Source organism: Vicugna pacos, chromosome 10 (genome assembly GCF_048564905.1).
Source record: "Vicugna pacos chromosome 10, VicPac4, whole genome shotgun sequence".
Lineage (NCBI taxonomy): Eukaryota > Metazoa > Chordata > Mammalia > Artiodactyla > Camelidae > Vicugna > Vicugna pacos.
Window position 1 is genome coordinate 45,382,745 of NC_132996.1, and position 24,246 is coordinate 45,406,990.

The following is a 24,246-nucleotide window of genomic DNA, read 5'->3' on the forward strand; positions in this document are numbered from 1 at the left end:
AGGGTGAAACTGCACTTTCTGGGGTAGTCTGCACATCAAACTGGGGGGACCGGCGCCAAGGTCTGCTTCGCTCTGTGCTCCTGAGGTTCAGGCTTAGTTTCTGTTGCGCAGAGAGATAGGTTTCCAACTGCTGAGCGAGAAAATGAAACTTTAGCTAAGGTTCAGGGACTTCAACTGAATGCAAAGAATCTGCCCAGTTAATTGGCCCCAAGAAAGAACAAGGTAATTCTATAGTTTTAACTTTTCTGAAGCCCAAAGGCCCTTCAGAGTTTGATTAGAAATTAAGTCAACCCTTAAAAAATATTCACTCAAAGGATATTTAAGCTGTGTCTGCACTGGTTTGAAGAAAAGCTAGCTAAATTTGATCAAACAACCTGTTACTGAGCAATAGCTTAAAATTCAGTTGGTATTTTTAGATTTGCCTGTTACTAGGAAAAAATCCAACTGAGAGAAGTGTTTTGTCTGTACTTTGAGAACTGAACATGACTTGGCAGGATTGGTGTACCATACCCTTAGGGATTTTCCTAGATATGTGTATGAATATCATTACCACTTTCCACTTGACCATAGTAATTATGGCCTCACAGACACAGGAGTTACAATGCACTTTTGCTACAGATCTCTGCGTTCACTGCCACAAGAGTCAGAGTTCAATGACCCTCTTTTCTGAAGACCCCAGCTTTGGCCTCGGAATCCTATTCATTATTGGCCTCCTGACAATCATAACCAATTGATTAGAACTGACCCCAGAGATAAACCTTGTTTACCCTCCCTGTCATGAGCTCATTTGGAAGTCAAGTTGTAAAATGAAAACTATGCATAAATTTAATACCTCACTTATTACTGAGCTTACTTTAGTTGTGATCAGACAGCTCTGAAAGCACCTGAATTGGAGTTAAAAAGTAATTTCTTACCAAACACACACATCTTGCTGAGATGCATTTCCAGGTATATACCATGTTCTAGGTAAGACCAGTTCCATTTTGGACCTTGTTTCTCCAGAGGAACTCAACAATCAAGTCAAATTGACAATGACTTGACAATTTAATCAGCCGAACCAGCTGAGATGACACATCGTGCAGTGCTTACATAATTCTGGGGGTATTCACCTTCTGTGGAGGCTTTTATTGGACACTCTCCAGTTGCTTTACACTCATTAGTTAAGCCTCACAATATGTAATGGAAGAAGAACCACCACCTCTTTTTCTGAAACCACTGACCAGTAGAGTTTCCAGAACATGAAATCACATTATTATCACTAATGGATCTGGAAACAGAACCAGAATGTAGTTTGGGAACATGCCTCAGCTAAAACCAAAACATTGTTCTGGATCCAAAATGGTATCTTCTTTTACAAATCCAATAGCATCCCATGCCGGATACTGATGTCACACACATGGAATTTGTTTTCATAGGTCAGATTCATTAATAGCAGGTTATGAGTTTGAAACAGGATAGAAATTGAATTTATGTTTTGTTTCCTCTTAGGAGTATGGACACTTGAAGCAATAAAGAAATACTTGGTTAAAAATAAAATAACATCATGGTTATATTATTTGAGGATATTTAAATGATAGTCTTTATAAATACAATGGAAATTGGTGACTCGAAAATTTACTTAGGGATGGTAGCAGTTTTCAGTGTTCTTTTAGAGGACAGTAGAGGGATTGTTCTCATGAATGCTGACAATCATTTAGCATACAAGCTTATCTTTTTACCTAAGTCATATGGTGTTATAATAAGGCCTTCTTCATTTAACTATAACTTTCTAGAAAGGTTAAACACTCCATTTTGGTGCTAAGGACATTCTAAGACAATGCTCTTTGTTAAACAGAAGTTTTGATGTAACATGTACGAGTCATGCATACATATATAACTGGATGTCTGAGGAAGGTTACAGATCTGGTAAGTGACACACAGACTTTAATTCAGGCATAGTTCAAAGAGGTGAGTTACACAACTATGACAGAACCTCTTGGACTCTTATCTACACATTTCAGTAAACGTATTTTCTCACTAAGTATCCTTGTAAAAACCAAAAATTAAAATAGAATTGATGCTGAAACCTATCTTACTGTAGTAAGACATGGTAAGTGACCTGGATACCAGGACCAATTGAAAAACAAACAGAAAGCCTGTTGACTTAACATCTTAAGAGACGTGTTTATAGTAAAATCTTAGATTTTATGTTTAATATTCATTAAATTTTGGAATGAATTCTATTATTTAATTCGTTATAATGATAACTCAATCCAGATTGTTTTTTAAAGGCAGAGTCTCTTGTTCATTCTAATGTTTAAAATTTCTTAAATTATTTCAGTGTCTATGTGTACTTTCTGTTTTGTTTCAGAGAAGTATGGCAAGATAATCAATAAACATTTTGGGGCATAAATATAAAGAGTAATATTCTGAGGTAAAAAGAAAAGAAATAGATTTAAAGATAATATGAAGCAATTAAAACTTTGCAATATATAAAGGCGCTTATTGAAAGTATTTATCTTAAAGGGATATGAGTTAGGCATAAAAGACTAATATGAAAGTTAATTTTAAAATGTCAGTTTTTATATTACACTAGAAATTACATCCTTTGATACTATTAACATATCTAATGAAAAGAAATTTTGGATGTAATTGTAAAAATATACAAGAGGATACAGAGTTTCATATTTATGATCACACAAAACTTTTGCATTGTTTTCATGCATTTCTTTTTCACTAATTTCTAAGTGATAGTAAATCTTCAAGCTGTTCATAGATTCAGAATATTTTACTGGGCATTTCTCTTCACTAATTAGGGCCTGGCACAGTAAGAGTTCACTATACCTTTTTATCTTCCCTTCCAGTTCCATCAAAAAAGAAAAAAAAGAAAAAATAAATAAAAGCCAGGAAGGGACTGAGGGCTACTGCTAAAAGGTGATGGAAACATTTCAAAAGTAAACATTACTTTCTTCAGGGCCTACCCATTGCCACCAGTGTACCCAGACTCTGCATGTTATAGAGTAGCCTTGTTAGCACGGAGTGGCCCTACTGCGTCTTTATTCAGCGTCAGAACTCTGGGGCTCCTTCTCTGGCTGGGTTCTCCAGGCTTATAGTCACCGAGGGAGCAGTGTGTGTGGTAGACGGAGCTCAGACTACCAAGTCACAGTTTTCTTGTTGAATCCTGGCTTTGCCACTTACTGGTTTCATAACCTGACCTGAGCACCATCATATCCCAAGACTGCTTTCTCATTTGTAAAATAGGGAAAGTGATACCTACCTCCTAGTTGTCAATGGGGAGTCAATGAGATGAAGTAGGTAAAGTGAGTCTGTGTTGTCTGACACTTAGTAGGGTCTCAATTAATGATAACTATAATCATTTTTTTATAGATGATATAATTGAAGCTTTAGCATCAATGTGTATAAAGGTTGAGATGACTCCAACTAAGTGTAGAAAAAGTTATATGGAATTATTTTGACCTTGTGTCTATACCTTAGCACATAGTATTTGCTCAATAAATATGAATTGAATGAAAAGTGAATAATTTCTTCTCCAATTGTAATTAATTTTTTCCTGATAGGAAAACTTTCCCTGGTCATACTTTTAAAAAATCTATCTTCTTTCTTGACCTATTTCATCCCTTTTTCCTCCATTATTTTCTCCCACAGCACTTACTGCCGTGTAACATACCCTATATCTTATGCATTTTTGTTGCTTATTGTTTTGTTCCCATACTAGAAAGCTCATGAAAGCAAGCATTTTGTCTGCTTTCTTCTTTGCTTTATCCAAAGAGTTCGCATAATTCCTGGCACATACTAAATGCTCAGTTAAAGTATAAATGAATAAATGAGTGAATGGATATATGAAGAAATACATATATTAAACAACAATAGCAAAACGTTAATATACTAATCATAAGATATCTGCAAGCTCACTATTCTTCTACTTAGAATATTCTTCCAATTGTCGGCTCATCAGATCTGAAATCAGCCTTTTTTTTTGCTTAAAGATATGCCTTGGACATCTTTGTATGATTGTACATATAGATGTTTGAGTGGTTTCCTTTAGGAGGTTATAAAAGATGGGGCACTAGTTCACAAGAAGAATTGATTTTAGCTAGGAATTCGTAAAACTTCTGCAGGTGAGAATATAGAAGCCATGGGTAGAAAAGTGGGTAGATAATGGTTTTGATGAACAATTTCTTCTGAATACTTAATTTTGAATGATGAGGTAGACAGCAGAATTGCAACTGTGAGTGATAGGAGTGTAGGTGCTGGAGTTAAGAAAGAAGAGAAAGTATGGCATCATGGAAGCTCAAGGGTCTACTCAAATCACGAATTTAAAATAAAACAGGTCACCCAGTATAGCTGTGTTTTTCTCCAGGGATGATAATGTGCATGAGAACAGATAGACGGCAGATGGAGTGTTGCTCTTAACTAGGATCATGTTCAAACCATAGGTTTATATGACAAACTGAGATCAGAGCTAGAGAGTTGAGGGTATATGCAAGTGCCTGAGTATAATGATTGAACAACAGGATACATAAAGAAGAAAGTGAGGGCACAAGGGGAGAAAAGGACAGTGAAAATATGATGGGGAGAATGGATTGAAAGTCTGGGTCAGAAGTTAATGGGTTGAAAAAAATCCAGGTCAAGGGGTTGTTGGAATTGGAGGTTATAAGGAGTAAGCTGCAAACATGGGGGTGATAATTGGAGATTATGGAGAGTTTGGAGTCATTGATCAGATGTATATCGTGGGAGGACAGGGGTAAGGAAGGGTAGGAGGAAACAACTCTGAAGATAAACATCAAAGAACTGAGAAGCCAAGATACTAGAAATACTATCTTTGAATGTTGTAATTTCAAAAAACTATTTCAGGAGTCATGTTGGTAAGAGTTACACTTAGCCAAGAGTTAAAAAATCATTAGCTAATTTGGGGAAGTGTACTAAGGGAGTGGTAGAGGACTTCCACAAAGAAGGAAGTATGGACTGATACTGTGAGTCTCAAATCTGTGAATCTTTAAGGAGGAGGGAGAGAAAAAATAGTCTTGAAGCAGCAATGAGGAGCAAGAAATTCACCACCTGATTTTCAGTACCTACTGATGTCAGAGACTAAAAGCCATCACCCGAGAGTGCCACCAGGAAAGTAAGATTTCAGGGGTGACCCAGGTTTCAGTTAGAGCAAGGAGGTGAGGGAACATAAAAGACTTTGCTGTTGATGGCTTTGAATAAGAGCATAGTGCAGGTGTCTCAGATAGTTGGGAAGAAGTGGGAGAGGGTCACAAAGGCAACTCCCATTTCCCTAGAACTAGAGGATCAAAATCTGAGGGTGAAGGAATAATGTGGAAATTCTGATCTTGGAGTAACATGTGAACAGAGTTAAGGCGCAAAATTTATTTAGTCCCAGTGGACCCAAGTGAGAGTGACAACAGGAGGGAAATGTGTGTGTGTGTGTGTTTAGGATACCGGGACGGGGGCTTCCTGTCAAGATGAAGAGGACTGGGCTCCCTCTACACTTCTGAAGGGCAGCCTCTTATTCCTAGCACCCAAAACACCTTTTCAACCCTGCAGTCGCAGCCTGCTGGGAAACGATATTGCTCTTTTCAGCAAGTATGTGATATCCTGTCGTGTGGAAGTACGACTTTCGCAAGTGATTCATTCCCTATGATGGAGTCTACTGTTACACAAGTTTACATCTTTTAGAACCCTAATTTCATTATAAAGTCTAACATCTTTAGACAGCTCTTGCCTAATTTATCAACTATGTAATCTATTTTTATGTGGACTTAATTAAGTGAAGTTACTACTAGGATTAAATACGGTAAAATGGCAAAACTGGCAGATTTGATAGTAGTATAACTTATTTTGACACCTTTAGGAAAGAATCTAATGATTTATTAATCCTTTTTTTAAAAAATCATGACAAATAATTAGATAATCCTGGCATCTCTAATTTGTCTCTTTCTGGTTTGAAATGTTACAATAACCTAGCAGCAACATAGAGTTTATTTGCTGAGTGTTCTCAGCACTGAGCCGTGACCTGGAGAGGGGCAGAGTGAGGAGAGACTGAGGTGCCGGGCCGAGGTCTGTACACCCTGAAGAAGATTCTGAATTTGTTCCTTGGCTCAGAAGCTGGGGCAGAAGAAAAAGCAAACTTACTCATGACTTGAAGGGGATTTTGAAATCAAGTTCATGGGCACCAGATAACACCGACAAGTGATTTTCTCATCCATTTAGAGAACGTAAACATTTTGCAGAGAACAATGAAAACATGTTAGATTTAACTAAGCTCATAGTTCCTAGAAGTTTTTAACTACAGGAACAGGAAGGCATTTTTGTGCTGAATCAGGAGAGAATCCTTTTTAAAAACACCTAGGGTGGTTGTAAATTCTCTCCTTCGAATAAGTGCTTTAAACCAGTAGCCCTGCTTTAGGAGTCAGAGTGACCTGGCTTTCAGAGTCCAGTTCATTTTGGGGCCAGATGATTATGCTTTCTGAACTTTGGTATGATTACCAGTAAAGTAGCAATAAAATCATTTCTTGTACATGAGGCTGTTGTGGGGATTTCATGAGTAAATATGTGTAAGACATTTAGCAGGATGGCTGGCACAAATGTGTTTGCTGTATTGTAGCTGTTCATGGGAAGGAGACACACAATTTTGGAAGCTCTCTTTAAGAAAAGAATACAAAATTATGAATATAAAATAAGACAGGAAAGTAAACAGAAAATCACAAATTTATGAATTTTAAAAAGCTCCAAATACTACATAGAATCAAGATCTAGAAAAGTAACTTTTAATTAGCTGCCTGACACATCTTTGTAATGCTTTTTGTCCTACATTTTTATCTGTATTTTTTATCTCTGCTTATAATGTTTAAAAAATATTTCTTAGAAAGAATAAGGAAGTAATTGAGTCTTTCCTCTTCCTCTAGCACAGTTCATTGAAAATTTTTATTATTGGTAATTTTGAAAAGTTTATTTCGGCTTTAAAATTCATTATTGTTAACGCCACATGCATTTTTAATAGTGTTGTAACTTTGGGAAAATCTCTAGTGTGTTTCATGTATGACTGAAAATTTGTGAATAATTTCTGTAGAGTAGTTTCTGGCTCTATATGTTTCAGATCTTATTTCCCTTCCACTATCAGTGTGGGATACCATACATCTGCGTCTCATCACACATCCCCTGCTCTGACATGCGAAAGAGTCAGCATCCAAACTGGAAGAGTTTCCTCAAAATCCATTGCTCCATTAGGATAATTAGCAATAATTAAACAGCACTTGGAAGTGTCTGCAGATCACATAAATATACCTCACTCAACCCAAAGTAAAGATTTCCCTGACTCAATATCCCATTAGTCAACTGTCAAGAAAACTCCAGGCCACTCTACCACTCAGTATTTGGAAAACTCGAAGATTCTGGTTCTTTTTAGAGGGAGCTTTTAGACACATCAGAATTGTAAATATAAACAATTCAGTTATTCTGGGACTAATTGAGTATTTGCTTGAATCGTGGACCAAGAAGCATTGTGCTTACCTCTGCGTGTCTGTCTCCACAAATTCAGATATCATGGTTTAATAAAGGAAAAAAATCTTTTCAGACAATTAAGCTATAAGCATGTGCCAAAATTTTATTAGTTATACCGTAAAGGAGAAAATCCTCTAAAAGACCAATGCAAAGACTTCTGTCTTGGTAGAGACATTTACAGGAAAAGAGAATGGTTAGTAGTCATTTTGAGATTCCAAACAGAAAAGGGCATCAGGTCACAAGACTGTAGACTTCTGATTGCTGGGCCACTGGGCATCCGGTGACCTCCCAGCTGACCTCCCAGAAGCTCTTCATCTCATTCAGGTCTATTAGAAATTTGCTGAAACATTTTTGTCTATGATGCAGATTTCTTCCCAGAAGGATGTTGCAAATTATGTAGCTCAAAAAGTTCTATTCCAAATCATGTTTAGAAATAATAATTTTTCCTTTGGTGTAGAAAATGGTCAGCATTTGGATCTGGATTTGAATTTCAGCCAAGTGACTTCCTCAGGTAACTTAACCTCCAAGAGCTTCAATTTGCTTCTCTACTGAAGGAGATTAATAATCTTTATTTCACCCGGGTTGTTGTGGAAATGATAGGAGTTAATTAAAAATACCACGCATAAAGTCTGGGATCTTGAAAGTGCTTATTAAATGCTAGTTCTCTTCTTCCTCTCTGGGGCCATGATGCAGCTCATTTTCTTTTCTTTTTTGTATACTCTATAAGAATACACAAACATTGTGCTCTCAAAAAATAATTTTGAATTGAATTATTTACTCAAGGGACAGATTTACAGTTGTAAATACGAAAGAAGAAAAAGGACAATATACGCCATTTTCTGGGTCACAAGCAAAAGATAGAAAGTATTATATGGAAATTAACTGTATAACTGAATTTTTATAAAAGCAAAACAATAAACATATAAATAATTGACAATAGCCCTATATTTCCTGCAGAAAAATGTCCAATATCTTTATACAATGGAAACCAAGAACTTTGTCTACAAAGTTTCCTGTGTATAACAAGTAGCAGAATGTTTAAAAATTAGTTATGATTTGTTATACTCTTAAAATGAATTAAGCATAGTTAGACCTCTTACAGCTTGCACTTCATTTAATTTGCAGCCACCTTATGAAGACGATTTTACTGTTTTTTAAGTTGTGGCAGCAAAGGCTTAACATTGTTTAAGTCATTTGTCCAAGGTCACACAATTAGAAAAGAGTATAGGCAGCTTTCAAACCCAGAACATTTGTACCCCAAGCCATGCTGTTTCTGCAGCACCACATTGCCATTCCTAGGTGGTCTTTTGAAGGTCTTTGTAACTTGATGAAGAAGATAAATTGTATTGTGTTTAGTATAAAAATGAAGTTGGTAATTTATTTTATAGTGGTTGGCATTCATCTATGGTGCCAAGTACAGTTCTAAGTATTCAGTTCCAGGGGGATGCTTGAAATGTGAAAAGGCAAATATTTAACAACGTCTAGGACTCTGGCACTGGCCAATCAGAATGGATGCAAACTCTAGTTCTAGAGCACTTTCCTGGATGCCACAAGCTATCCGGGGGTTAATTCTGCAAGTACCTCGTCCTGCTGAAGTTTTCCTGGGGAGGAAGGGCCAGCCTGTGAGGAAGGTGAGGCCTTTAGAGGGTTCAGTTATGAGTTTGTTCTTTTATCTGTCGTAAGTGAACCACCAGTATGATCGTATCTCTAAATAACAGTAACGTATCAGTCCTAAATGTGCTGCTCAAGAAAAACACTTTGGGTGGAATTACCAAAATTGCAATAGTAATTGATGGCGGGATTGTAGGTGACTTCTGTTTTCTGCTTTGCAGTTTAATTGACTCATTCAGCATATGTTTATGGAAAACCTAATATATGGTAGGCACTCGTAGACTCTGTATTTCAGAAGCAAGCAAGGGCTGTTCCTGTTATTTTTGTTGGTGGTACATTTGTAATCAGAAAATGTTCAACAGAGTTAAGGAAAGAAAGTGTATCAAATAAGTGAATCATCTTTCTGATGAGGAAAGGGTCTGAGAAAAGTTAATTCTGTACTTTAAAAGCATTACATTTATTTTTTAAAAAAGGAAAAATCTGACAAGTTATTTGTGTAGACACCTCTAATTTTTAGCCATTCATCTGAGAGTATCCATTTTAATATGAACAAATGCTACTAAAATATTTAATATATAAATGTCAATACTGTACTGAGTGACAGGAAAAGTTAGTTTTAGGGGATACTTTATATCAAAGTTAAGAGTCTGCTCTGATCAAGACCATGGTGAGAGTTTTATTTTAATATAGCGTGATGTTACTTACATGTAGCTTCTTATTCCTAAATGAAATTTCCTAGGGGGGGAAAATAAACAAGTCTGAATTTAGAAATTGGTGAAGATTTTCAGTGTTTATAGTTCAAATACTGATCTCCCCAGGTTCTTAGAACCTAGGTATTTGTTCTTTTGTTTCTTACACAGTGTTGTTATAGAGGGAGAGAAAGGGGATGTAAATTGGAAGTAAAGTTGAAGAAAGTAATGTTGAAGAGAAGCCATGTCCTTAGACAAAGAGGAAATTTAGCAAGACAAACAGGTCTTGACTAACCAGTTCCACGACTAACCACTTGTGGCTCTGTCAAGTACAGTTCAGCCCAAATATTTAAAATCTGCCACTTCACATATTTATAGGTTTTTTATATCAATTAGTTTACTCAATACTCATGCAGTGAACTTCATTAACTGCATTTCTGTAAGGTGTTGGCCAGAAAAATCCCAGTAACTGTCCCGAGGCAGGAAAATTTTAAATGTTCCATGTTCATGGCTCTTCTATTAATTGCAGAACCTGTTTAGTGAGGTTTCTGTTTCTACCTCGTGTACAGGGATATTGCAATAATGTGTGGGGAGAGCACGTTGTGCTGGCAGATGTTGCCGAAAAAAGAATCTGGGGAATAGAGGCGTCTTTAGTAGTGCTTGGGTGTTGTCCAAATTGGCCATGACAGAGCGGTTGCTCTGATAAACTCTTGTTGGAGCTGGGTCTTCTTTTGAGAAGACTTTCTTTATCTCCTCCGACGAAAACAATACTTAGAATTCATTTCTGGTCTCCATTCAGACACGTTTAACTCCATTTGTGTTTGGAATTGACCTCTTGCCTCTGCTCCCCTCTCATTAGTCACTGCCCTGCCCTGAAGTAGTGTAGTGAAGTGTTTTAAAAACTTCTTAAATAATTATTTTTCCAAGTGAAATTGAATATGATTGTCCACACACACACACACACACACGCACAGGAAGGGGCTTCTCTGGTGAGTGACTTTCTCCTTTTGTCTTTAGTGAAATTCCATGGAGCATAATTTGGAATAATGCAAATAACACGACCAGGAGTTAGAGTCAGAATCACTGAATTCTGTTCAGTAATTCAATCTAATAAACATTTATTGGACATTTTCAGAGTGCTAAGCACTAAAAATGCTAAGAGAAAAAACAAAAGGCCCTCGAGAAACTTACCTTTGAAGTGAAGGAGAAGCAGGAAAAGCAAAAAGTGTAATAAAGTGTTGTAGATGCTTTGGCAGATTTCTGGACAAGATCATTGATACATGTCAATCACTCTGGGCTTTGTTTTCTGCAAATTTAAAATAAGTAACTTGGAACAAATGACACATAGAATCGAATCTCTTTTACATGCTTGACCCTATGATTCTGTTACTCTATGCCATTGACTTTGATCACAAAGGAAACCTTTGGAAATAGGCATGAGGAAATGCAATGTGCATCTTTGAAATTTTTGTAAAATTGAAAAAAGTTTGTCATTTTAGTCAGAGAGGTAGGAATGAAAAAATAAATACAAGACATCGTCACTAAGGAACAGAATTAGGGGCATCGTCTTCGGCTTTTCCAAAATACTCTTCTCCCTCCACAATGCACATGAAACCTGGCTTCCCCGGTAACAAGATGCCCCCCGCCCCCTCACTGAGGGCCTCTTGTCCTCCAGCTCCATCTCCAACCCAGCTTCACAGGACCAAGGAGAAGTGCTGATAAACTTTCCACTGGGAATATAAAGAGAACATAAGCCACGCATACATCTTGTACCATGCATGCTTTGTAGAATGTGAAAGTGTTCTCTAATCCACTTCCCCTGACAATTACTGTTCACACTTCGCTGTATATTCTTCTGGGTGTTGTGTATGGATAACTGCAATATGTCTGATTTATCTATCTACACCCTGTATATGTATATTTTGATCACTTTTGGAAAGTATGTAAACTTCTATCACCATCACTCCCATTAAAATTTAGAATATTTCATTACCTCAAAATTCCCCTCGTGTCATCCGCCAGTCACCTCACCGGCAGAATCAACCACTGTTCTGTTTTCAAAGTGATTTTTATTATTTATTGTGCTCTTATTAACTTTAATAGGGATTAGTAAACAGCAGTTTCCTTCTTTCTCGATGTTTGGCATACCGATAGGTTACTCCGAACACCCTCTTTCTAGTTAACAATTTTTAAAATTGAGACTATGGATTCGCTCGAGAGTTTAAATAAATAATCAGTGAATAAAATGAATATATCTCAAACTGAGAATGGATTTTTAACACAAAGGCTAGTTCATTGTTAAAATTTAAATTAAAAAATTGTGAAAATTTGTGAAAGTTAAAATTAAACGAAATCCATTTTTCAGACTCACAAAACCAAGATTCCTTTTATTTCTTAGAATTTCTGGGAGATGCTTCTAACCCAGGTTTATGCTGAGAAAGTAAAGTAAGAGATTATGACATGTAAACTTTAAACCTTGACTGAGATCAGTGGTAATTAGAATTTTATTGTGCATTCTGTGTGTCATGTACTATATGAAGACTTTGAGTCTCAGGCTTATAATCACTGCATGTTGTACTTCCTTACTTAACACAGTGCTTTTTTTAATCTTCAGTTTTCCTTTTTAATACGTCCTTTTTCTGTGTCTCTCCTTCAGTTTACTTCCTCTGTCTCCCACTAACCCCAGTTCTGGGTTTCCCTATTGGTAACAGTGATTGTGGCCTAATTTTTAAAAAGCAAACCCAGTATTTGGAGAACTTCTCTTGTCTTGTTGTCAGTGGAGTTCAGCTGCATTGTTTCTTTTAGCCATACCTACTCTTTTAGAACTTTACAGAATCAGTACATAGCAGTACTTATAGTAGACCTGGATAAACAAATACACACACACACACACACACACACACACACACACACACACACACACACGAACAAGAACCCGAGGACCACATCTTCCAGCCAATGTGGGAGCAGAGTAACTAGCAAGAGTTTCAGTCCTGGCTCTGCCTTTTACTGGCCATGTGATCTTGGCCACAATCTGCACCTTTGTTTCCAAAATTTGGTGATAATAATACCTGCCATATCTAATTGTGCAAGTTATAATAGTGACAATTAAAATTAAACCATATGTGCGAAAGTGCTTTGTAATTCTAAAGTGTGATAAAATGTAAGATAATGTAATTATGAATTGTAATTTTTCCTAATCAATGCTGGGGCTGATTTTTAATTATAAAGAACAACAGAACAAAACCTTAGAACCATCTTCTCCTGTCATTCTTTTGCACTGCAGTCAAAAGGAGAATGAAAGCAGACAGGGAGGAAGACCTCACTCCTTCGCTTCATCAGTTGCTTGCATTTTTTCCTTCCAAAAAGCATTATGTTTCTCTGCTTGTACTTTAATTTTTCCTAATTATAACTCTGATTACAATGTAAATTAGCTCTGTTAGAGGACTGTCTCCCTCTACTAGATAAGGAGACCCCTGAGGTTAGAGTACCTTGCCCCAAATAGGAGGACAGCAAGTCGATAAATGGGATGTTTGGATGAAGGAACGGGTACCACAGATCTTTAAGGATGCATGTGTGAGCTCTTGGTTATGCCCATAAAGTCTTGAATGCTGCAAGATGAAACCTACTTACCAGAAAGGACACACTCTTTCTCTTAATTGTTTACCCAGAAAATCCAGATAATGTTTCAGGCATCCCTTTACTTTTTCCATCGAGTCTGTGTCAACCATGCTGAGTCCACCTAGACTATGCAACCCAAGAATGTCTCCTCCAGTCTCTGTTTTCCTCACCTTCTACCAAAATAACCTTGATCTTTTCTTCCCTCTTCCACACCCCCTTCTTCTCTGGGTCCTGGAAGAGTAACATCTGGTCTTTTTTTTAAGTATTATTTTTTAATGGAGGTACTGGGGATTGAACCCAGGACTTGGTTCATGCTTAGCACTGAGCTATACCCACCCCCCCAAGTAGCATTTGATCTTAATTTTCTTTCCTGGAGAAGGCTTTATTGGGGTCTTTTAGAAAATTTTGAATATACATGTACAAGTCCAAAAAGACAATAAATATTTAACTCAGTAATACTGACCTTTTGTGGTTTCACTTTGATAGGCTAATGAAAGTTTCCACTTAATTTATTCCAATTAAAAAAAAAATCACTCCTCTTCGGGAATGCATTCTATTGGCAGTGTACAGAGATAGGGAGGAGACAATAAGGTGAAAAAATTCCACCTGTATAAATTTAATACAAATTTAGTTAATTTTAATTATTTAATAGTATGATATAAATGCATAATTCCAAAGAAGAAAGGCAATAATGACAGAATGTGATGTGGTTGGGTAAAGATTTGTAATAATAATAATAATGTTATTATAATTTATAGCCACAGTCTTCTTGGAATTTTGGAAAAGGAGAAGAAGCACACTGACCTACACTTGGGACCTTATTGAATGGGAAGAGGAGGAGGTAAGATGTTAGGAGACCAGGAGACTAGGAAACTGGAATAAAACATGGTAGAGAAAAATCATTCACTGTTCTTAACGTCCAAGCTGGAAATAGCTGAACACCATTCAGTTTTCCCTTGACATTTTTAACTAACAGGATTATTATTTTATGAAGATAATAGAAGTCAGTGACTTTTTTTCAAAGCACTTCTATGATGTTCCCTTAAATTGCATTAGTGGAAAATTGTGCTAATTAAAATATACTTTAGGGTTTATTTGGAAGACAACTTACATCATTGTTTTTTAAGACTTGTTTCTCAAGTCTTGATATAAAAGTAGGCCAAATTCTGGGAATTTTATATTAACTATTAGATGATTTTTTTAAATTTATGATTTGATACTGAAGTAACTTTAGTTTGTCTCATAGGAAACACTTCGTCCCCAGTTTGAAGCAAAGTATTACAAGATGGAAAGAGTGAACCCCATCAGTGGAAAACCTGAGCCACATCAGCCTTCTTCAGACAAAGTCACTCGTCTTCTTGTTTCCATCTCAGGAATATTCTTCATGGTAAAGTATAACCATCAATTTCAGAATGTTGTGGGATTCCAGGTTTAGAAGGAAGTTTTAGGATACCAACTCATTTTGTGACCCTGAGGTTGTAAGAAACTGTATCCTATTCAATACCTTGGTAATACATATATACTATGAAAACAAAAGGTAATGGAGTAATTACAGAGGGAGTTTGTGCATACCCTTAAATAAAACACTCTTTGGGAGAGATAGAGATCATCTAAGAGAAAATGAAAATTAGATGAGGTAATCTATTTTAAACCAAGCATTCATTGGAAAGTGGAAATTTGAATAGCAAAACACACTCAAACAACTGAAATCTTACACTATTTGACTCTGATGTAACTTAGTTCCTTAAAGGAAAAAATTAAACAGATGTATCCTTTCTTGGAAAAGTAAATTTCTCTAGCTCTTGAGGGGACAGTGTATTGGATCTATGGTGTTGCTTTTGTTTTGTTAATGATGCCAAGTATGGACGTCTCCTCTGGTCTCCCATACTGTAGATTTCTTTGGTGATCACTGCAGTGTTTGCAGTCGTGGTGTATCGCCTGGTTGTCATGGAACAGTTTGCATCATTCAAGTGGAATTTCATCAAACAACACTGGCAGTTTGCAACATCTGCTGCTGCAGTCTGTATCAATTTTGTAATCATTATGGCTCTGAATCTGGTAAGTGTTTACAATTTTTTAATAGGTAAAAAGGGAGTGAGCAGGGGAGGGATCTATGTTTCCTTTATACTTGAATTAGATTTATAGGAAGCCAAAAGAAGGCCAAGCATCAATTCTGGTAACGACAATTTGGTTTAACAGAAAACATTTCTTGTATGTGGTTTACATGATGGAGTCTTCAAAAGTAAAATCATTGATAGTTGTATTGTCTTCCTTGCTGTTTGAGTTTTTAGTCTTGTTTGGTGATAACTTCCACTCATTGAGTGTCTCATGTGTGCTGGAAATGGTGCTATGCTCTTTTCATTCAGCTAAGGGATTGTTTAGACTACAAGACTATTCTAACAAACTCAACCACAGAGAATTTATTGGAAAGATACAGGAAAATCTGTTTAGAAGTGAAGCCTTGTTATTGCCAAGACCTCATGTGAAATAGAAAACAGGCAGCTACTCCATCTTTATTTCTCTGGGACTAAGCTTTTTTTTTCCTTCTTCCTACCTTCCTTCCTTTCCGTTCCTCCTTTTCCCTTTTCTTTCCTTTTCTTCCCTTCTCTTTCCTCTTTCTTTTTCTCTTTCTCTCTTTCTCTCTCTTATTTCTATCATTTTTTCAATGATTCTGTTTGCATATCTGCTTTGTTCTATCAAGAAGAGACTACCTGCCTAACCATGACCTCTGTTTCTCTCAGGGCCCAGTGGGCTGTGGCATTGCTATGCTTTTGTTATCTTCTTTGGCTCTACATTCATGACCGTGCTGGTCAGTTTCTGTAGCTTATTTAACTTAGATCATCCGGCGTTTCAATGTGATGATTTCTCAGAGCATCTAGTTGGTTCAGCATCATGTATACCAATTGACTTGTGAACCAGCCCTTGGCTGAAAGGGCAGCATTATGCCTAGGTTTACCTCTTTAGCAAGGTTTATGGTTGGGGTCCTGTTTTCTGTGAAGTCAGGAGGCACTAACTGGCATGGTTAGAATAATATCTTTCTTTTAATTCTTCCAACAACACCACAAGGTCAATATTCTCTCCATTATGTAAGTGAGGAAACTGAAGTTCAGACAGCTTAGATGACTTGCCCCAAAGGATGCATATAGATAGTAAGTGCTACTGCTGGTACAGTTACATGATGAGATCATCTATGTAGAGTGCTGAGCAATACACAAGTAATGAGATTGATGTCAGAAACAAGTAATATGCATTTGATTCCAAAGATGGATTAACACTGGTGTTACATGGTTAGTCAGGAGGGGACTAGGGCCATTTGCTATTTAACCTTAAAATAATCAGGGAAATTGCTAAGAAAACAGTGAATAGGGTAAATTTTAGTCAGAAAAGGATAAATTTTAATACAAGAACATTAGTTAGTATTTTTTTACTGGAATCCACTTTCTTCAGGTTTGGTTTAATTTGTAGAAGGAGAATATTTTTTACTGTATCTCCAAATAAGCCATAAAATACTTTACTTTATGCTTTTGACACCTAAATTAAAGTAAACAGTAAACATAGAAAAAATACAGTGTTGGGATTGAGAGGCTCGTATGGTAGCCTATGTAAGGTAGTTCAGGGTGTGCATTGTGCAAAGTCACCACATTGAAGGAGGAGCCATTCACAGCATGGACATTGTAGATTTTTATATTTATGGTTTTTAAATTAACTCTTCTGGCAGATAGTGAAAGAACTTACTTCTGTTGAAACCAGTATATTATGATACTTTTCCAGCAGACAGAGGTTACTGTGGTTGACCCCATTATCTAAGGGAAAGGAGGCTGACAGTTGATGTATTTATTTCTAAGGAGCACTAGCAATCAGCTAACCTAATCTTAAATTGATTTCATTTCTTATCCTTAGTGGGTTGGTTGAACTTTAAATTTTAATATTATTTAAGCACATGACATACAGTTGCATAAGAAGGGTATACAAATTCACTTTATTCCCATTGGAACACATATGCATTCTGAAACTGCAAAGAGTGTCAATAAAATGTGAATAATAGTTATAGCTCAGGAGTGGGATAATACTTGATTTTTTTCCTGTTCATTCAGGTATTTATCTCGATATGTTGGTTTTGATTTATAATCAGAAAAATAACCTTTACTTTTAAAACATTCTACCATGATAAAAAATTTTGAAACAAATCAGCATTGAAATGTACTTTATTTTTACTTTATGTATGATTTATACATAAAGCCATCTAGGTAACAACTTTAAGTCATTTTTAAAATTTTGTCTTTCACGAAGTAAAGGAAATGTTTATCAGTGGCTGAGTACATCCCAGCTCGCTCACTTGCGCTCTCTCTCTCTCATACACACACACACACACACACACACACTCAGTTCCTTCTGCCCTCATTTATGCTCCCTCTCTCCCCTGCCCCTCTGAACACTGCCCAGGCCTTCCTCAGTTGGTATTGTCAGTTCCTCAACTTGGTGTCCGGATAAAAAGCAGTGGACTTAGAACATAGGCAAAGCTGGGCAAAGCCGAGATTTGCTGTTTAGCTTGTGACTTCCTGACCATTCTGCATGACATCTTTGAACCTGGATCTCCTGATCTTTCAAATGAGGGTGATAAAACAAAGACATAGAGGTATTGAAAAATTAAATGAGGTCTGCCTCTAGTGAATATAAGGTGTTCAATAAATGTTAACCTTCTTCCTGTTTGCTTGTCTTCAATTTTTTAAAGTTTATTTCTCTTTATAAAGTCTGTCTATACTCTCACCGCCTTTCTTGCAAAATGCCAACATTTTCTTTATTCCTCCCCATTTTTCTCATCTTTCAGTAATGTTTGATTATTTATCTCCCTCCAGTCCAAGATACAGAAATGCTGATGATCTTTTCTTTGGTCTTTCTAAATTCTTCAGACCACATCTGCATTTGTATATAAATTTTTACTTTTTTTCCTTTAAATGTTACCTACTACCCATAAATATTTAAACACTCACAGCTGTCTGTGGAAAGAAAGAGAATCACATATAAGTTGTCATATTATGTCTTTTAATCAAATCTATATTTAAAATAGAAGAAAATTTGAAATGTTTACGTAGTTCATGCAAAAATCATACCACTGTGCTGATTTTTCAGTAGTCTTACTTATTCCTTTTTATGTTTTAATTTTATTTTCTTCCTTTTAAAGTTCATTTTTTAAGCTTTGAATTATGAAATTGACAGTTATTGTAAAATTTATAACAATATGAACATATTTAAAATATTGAGTGAAAGTCACTTTTCTCAATCCAAAATGCCACTCTTCTCCCTTCCTACTATAAACGCATTGTATCCATTGGGGACAATCTATGTTAATGGTTTCATGTCTATTAATCCCCACCTCCCCCATCAATTATTATTGCCTTCAAAAGAGTACCCTGTGTTCCTGTGTTTATATGACAATTTGTTCCAAAGACCTACTGATCTTCAAAAACATCTTGAGTGGATTAATGAACTGGCCTAATATTTTTTAAGATGGAAAATATTTTGCAGACAAAGACAATGAAGCAGCCAAATGTGGCTAATTAATTTTTGCTTGGGAAAGCAAGCATGACAGCTCTGGGAACAGAACTTCCAGATCCAGGGTTCAATCCTTAGGTCCTACCCGGTGGAATAATTGTTGTTTCAGTTAAGCTGAGGAGCTTTTTATGATTGGAACTGCATTTGAACGAACTAGGAACCTTTACTCCCATTTTCCCTACAAAAGGATTCTTTATCACTGAAATTGCAAAAATTGAAATTTGGCTGCCGTTTCCGTTGGTGTACCAGGCTCCATTTTTATATTATTCCAGTTGCTTTTTAATCCCCAGTCCCTTAAACTCTGATTCTGCCTCGCCTCCAATCCCTGTGCTCAGTAACTACCCTTTCTCTAGAATCACAGTTGACCCTCGTACATGCACTTCTCTCTGTCATAAGGTTCAGATATAACTTCTCACTAAGGCTGTATGTTTGATGAAGCTTAATGTAGTATTTCTTCAAAAGACTTGCACTTGACAGAAAACAAACCTCTGTAGACAGGTGAGCATAACACTGTTTTCATCGTAAAAACCATCTTTTGAGACCCTTAAAATCCCACTAACTCTACTTAAGTGCCTACAGCTGTGAAGCAAGCATCCACAGCTCCCAGGAGACGACAGAGCTGACTTTTCTTTTTCTAAATGTGTGTTTCTACTCACTGGGCATTTTGGCTTAAAGATCCAGGAATTGTTGGAAGTGCATTAGACCATTTCTCCTTTGCCCTTGCAACTAACTCGGGAGAAGATGTGTAAATGGATTTAGCATAAAGGAAGTGAACTACACAACCAACTCAACAAATGTGAAAAGAATGTTATATTTCTCCGATTCAATCCGGGTTAAAAAAAAAAAAAGCCCTTCTGAATTTATGAATTTCCTTCTTACTCAGGATGCAAAAGCACTTCACAGATTACTAAGCAATCCTTCTGACTCACCTGAACACATAGGATTAATATAAGGGCTTAATCAAATAAGGATAGATTAATATCATTAATACCAAAATATCAGTGTTTAAAGAAATTATACCACCAAAAAGATTCACCTAGAAGACCATATGCTACCCTGTGTTATTTTCAGGCCTAACCCTGAATATACAGCTCATACAAAAGTACTTTGTGTTTCTTAACAGCTTGACTGTGATCCCTCTACTACCAATCCCCGCAGTGAGGGATTTGGACTCAGTCAAAATAGCTCATTAGCCTAATACATTATAAGCCATATGCATGAAATTATGAATTGAAAGCATGGCAAAATAGTTCAACTCAGTCAAACAGTATTTTAAAGTCAGGAGCTTTTAATGTTTAATGTACAGAACCAGAAGCCGTTAAGTCGTGCATTGCTTTGTCTCTTTCATCTCAGCAGTGACTGTTGTGAATTTCGTGCCCATAACAGCGCTCTCGTCTTTTCCCTGCTCACCTTCCTCACTCCTACTTCCTTAGTTCAGCTGCTTGTCCTTCCGAGCGTGGACCGTTGCCGCAGCCTCCTAACTGGTTAGTCTTTCTCTCTATTCTCAACTCTTCCCGTCTCCCTTTCACACTATTAGTGATGCAGGGGTCTTTCTAAATTACAGATTTGATCATTTTATTTTGTACTGGAAACTGCGTAACAGGTTCCCACTGCCTCAGATACAAATGGCACGGGACGGACTCCCTTGTCTAAAGCCAGTTTTCCCTTCGCTCCTTATCTGAGTTGAATTTCTTGCTCCCTCGTGTTCATACCCTGGGCTCCAGCCTGCAGAACCACCTGTGCTTGCTCCCTGGCATACTGCTCTTTTCATACCCCTGCCTCTTGGTTCACCGTGCTTCCTTTATTGGCCGTTTTTTTTCTTTTTTGTCTTCTTGGAGACTATCTCTTCATCTCTGACAATTTCAGTTAAGGGTCACTTCCTTCATAAAGTATTTCACAACCCTGTATGTGAAATTAAATAATCTCTTCTTTGTATGTGTGGTTTTTTTCCTCACAAAGTGCTTGGACATATCCTGCCTCCTTATCAGATTCTCCTGGTAGAATTAAGCAATCCCTTTGGAGAGTACTCTTCTGTTACAGTGCTTGGGACATGTCTTCTCTCCCACTGTCAGGGTGTAAACTCCTCGTGAGTAGGGGCTTAAGCTTCCTCATTTTTGTATCCTCAGATCTTTGCCTATTGCCTAAAATGTATTTAGAATATATTATTTGAATATATTTTAAGTATTTTATTCTAAAGACAGCCTCACATTTTGAATATTACATGTGCTCAAAATTATTTTTGTTACTGGAGTTTTATTTTCAGTGTCTTCTAAGTTTTCTGCCCTTGTTATTTTCATTCAAATAATCAAAGAAGATGCATTCTCTAAGCTTTTAAAACAGGTGGGTTGTGGCATTCCTAAATAAATATTCAATTTGGGAGCAAAATATGGGTCATGATAATAAAAATTTGATGACAGTTCCATTTTACAGATTGTAAAAGTAGCTTAAAGATTGTCTCCTGTTTTTATTATGCATCAAACCACCTGGAACACTTTTGAAAAACTACAGATCCTTGAGTCCCATTCAGAATCTTCTTTGTGGGACTACAGAGGCTGTATTTAAAACAAAATATTTCCATAATTCTCACCAAGTGATTTTGATCCAGTCAGACCCCAAAACAGTGTTTGGAAATCACTGATTTAACGGATCTAAAGTAATTTTGATACATAGCCAAGATCAGAAATCATATCTTTGCATTAAATTGCAAATAATTTAACAATAACTGAAACTTCAGGTTATTATCTTTAACATCTTTTACCAGACAAATAGCTAAAAAATTACAAAGGTAGAATTTGAAGCCAGGAGTTGCTCTTTACAAATCCCTTCTTTATTTTGCTGCCTCTGAAGATATTATGCTACTGGAGGTGCCATAAATAGCATGGTGACTATCACCAGGAAATATCTCCAAAAAGATATTAATAAAATTTTTAAATGTACAATTATTTAAAAAACATATATTCTTGTTGCTTGACAATCAAACCTTAATTAATTTAAGAATTGGTTGCATGACAGCTCTCTAGCTTCATGATTAATGTGTAATGTTTAAGAAAAAACAGGAACATGACAGCAGAAATACTCTCGTAGTTTGAAATTGCTGGATTAAGCCATTTAAACCATTTCGGCATTGTCAATAAAAGGATAAGCTCCTTTTGGTATTCTTCCTCTCATTTTAAGTTCCGTGTACCACATAGAGCACACCGTAACTGACAGAAAATGTAAGTTCTCCATGCTGGTTCTGGACTCTTCCTCATTGTCCATTTCCGTCTTAGAGTCTGGAGCATCCATTTCTATGTTTCTTTCATGGGCCTGATCCTCAAAGACCTAAAAATGTACCTAACTTTCCCTAACACCTGATTCACACTGGTAATTACAATTCAAATAGGTTATTATAGAATAGGGTGGATCAAAGTGTTGGACCACATAGCTTAACCTGAAAAGGAAGCGGTACCAAATGACTCATCTAATAAGAGGGTTGCCTTTTTTTTTAATGCGTTTGTTTAGTTTGTTCATATGTATGTCCACAATTCCTAGAAATTCAAAAAGGAAGATTACTGGAAAAGCGGAGTCTCTTTTTGCTTCTGCAAGTCTGTTTAGAGCTCCTTTTTTACAGTGAGCTAGATTGTGAGCCTCTGACTCAGAGATGAAGAACGTTAAAACACGCCTAGAACTCCTTAGTTTGCCTCTTCACAACAACCTTGCCCTTCCTTGGCCTTTGCCTTTTTAATTTTTCCCCAGCTGATTTCTGCATAGCACCCCCAAGCAAAGCGTTGGTGGGGAGATGACGGCTTCCCATCTCAGAATGAATTCTACAGTCCTTACCAGGGCCTGTTACCAGGTTCTGAAAAAATGTTTTCCTCTGAGATCTCTCTGACTCATCTCTTGGTACCTTGTTCCTCTACTGCCTCCACCCCTGGCCCCCCAACTTCCTTGTTCTTCGCGAAACACACAGGGCCCGTGGCAGGCTCAGGCCTTTGTGCTTCCTGTTTCTGTGTCTCCCAGATCCTTGGCCCCATCCCTCCCAGGCTCCCTCGGGTCACACAGCTCCTGCTCAAATGCCACCCTCTTGGACAGGCTTCCCCGACCACCACCCTAGATAGCACCCTGTGTCTCCACTACACTCTCTCCACCTACCGGCTCTGTTTTTCCTCTTGGTGCTTTTTGTCTCCTGGCCAGTTACACGTTTGTCACATGTCTCTGAGCACTGGAATTTAAGTTCCATGAAAGAGACAATGTTTGACTCACTGGGATTTGGTCCCCCCAGCCTATTAGAAATTCCTAATAAACATTTTTAACCCAATATATTTGATTAAGAGATTGTCAGCTTATTGAATGCCCAAGTGAATGATGTTTAAAAGCATAGGTTCTCCAACATGGTATTTCATATATTTTTTAAAATTTATTTGATTTATATATATTTTATAGACACATATACTACATATATACATACAATGATGTGTGTGCATATATATGTTGTGTATACATACACCACATCGATATGATGCAGGGTCCAGAACAATTGACCCTGTACCCCCTTATTATCTCCTCCCCCAACTATGTAACCATCCCAACTCACACACACACCCCCGCAATTTGCCCTGTCCACGTGATTGATTGCTGTCATATACCATACGGTTGGTTATATTTAAATTGTGGTTTCTTCCTACACTTTGTGGGGGAGTTAGCAAGTCACTCTGCATGGACTGATTTCGTAGCTCATCTTTGCGAGGGTGCCAGTCGGCTACAGCATTTGGGCCCTGGATGATGCAGGCTCTCAAGTACCCCAGAGAGCTTTCCAAAAGCAGTATTTGCAGAGCTGGCACAGCATCTTTTGTGACTCATATAACATTCCTCCAGAGGGTATTGTAATCCCTTGGGGCATCAACCATAAATACTGCCATCCCGGGCTGGCAGACAGGTCTGTGTGCTAAGTATTAAGACAAAAATCTGAAATGGCTTATTTGACAAGGCGTAGCATAGATGGTACAAGAGAGCCGTGATACGACTTTGCTACTTGTTTAGTAGTATTATCTCAGGCTAGGTACTTAACTTTCTAAATCTTAGTTTCCTATTCTGTAAAATGGGCATCATAGTACCTATTTGATAATATTGTTGTAAGGACAAACTTAAATAATAGTATATATAAAACACTGCCCGGTACCAGCCAAATACTCTAAATGGCAGTTATTTAAATAAAATTTTCTCTTAATCCCCATGAAGACACTTAATTTAGTGCCCAAGGCATGGTAACCATTCAAGTAGTATTTGTTGA

General features: G+C 37.0%; 1 protein-coding gene across 3 annotated transcripts in view; it reads left to right on the forward strand.

Moving 5' to 3' along the window:
• Positions 1-24,246, forward strand: part of ANO3 (anoctamin 3) — a 357,402-nt gene that overhangs the window by 301,466 nt on the left and 31,690 nt on the right. For all 3 annotated transcript variants that reach the window (XM_072969684.1, XM_072969685.1, XM_072969686.1), the window contains 3 exons: positions 14,183-14,265; positions 14,671-14,811; positions 15,318-15,482. In XM_072969684.1, coding sequence (XP_072825785.1) covers positions 14,183-14,265; positions 14,671-14,811; positions 15,318-15,482 — 389 coding nt within the window. The remainder of the gene's footprint in view (positions 1-14,182; positions 14,266-14,670; positions 14,812-15,317; positions 15,483-24,246) is intronic.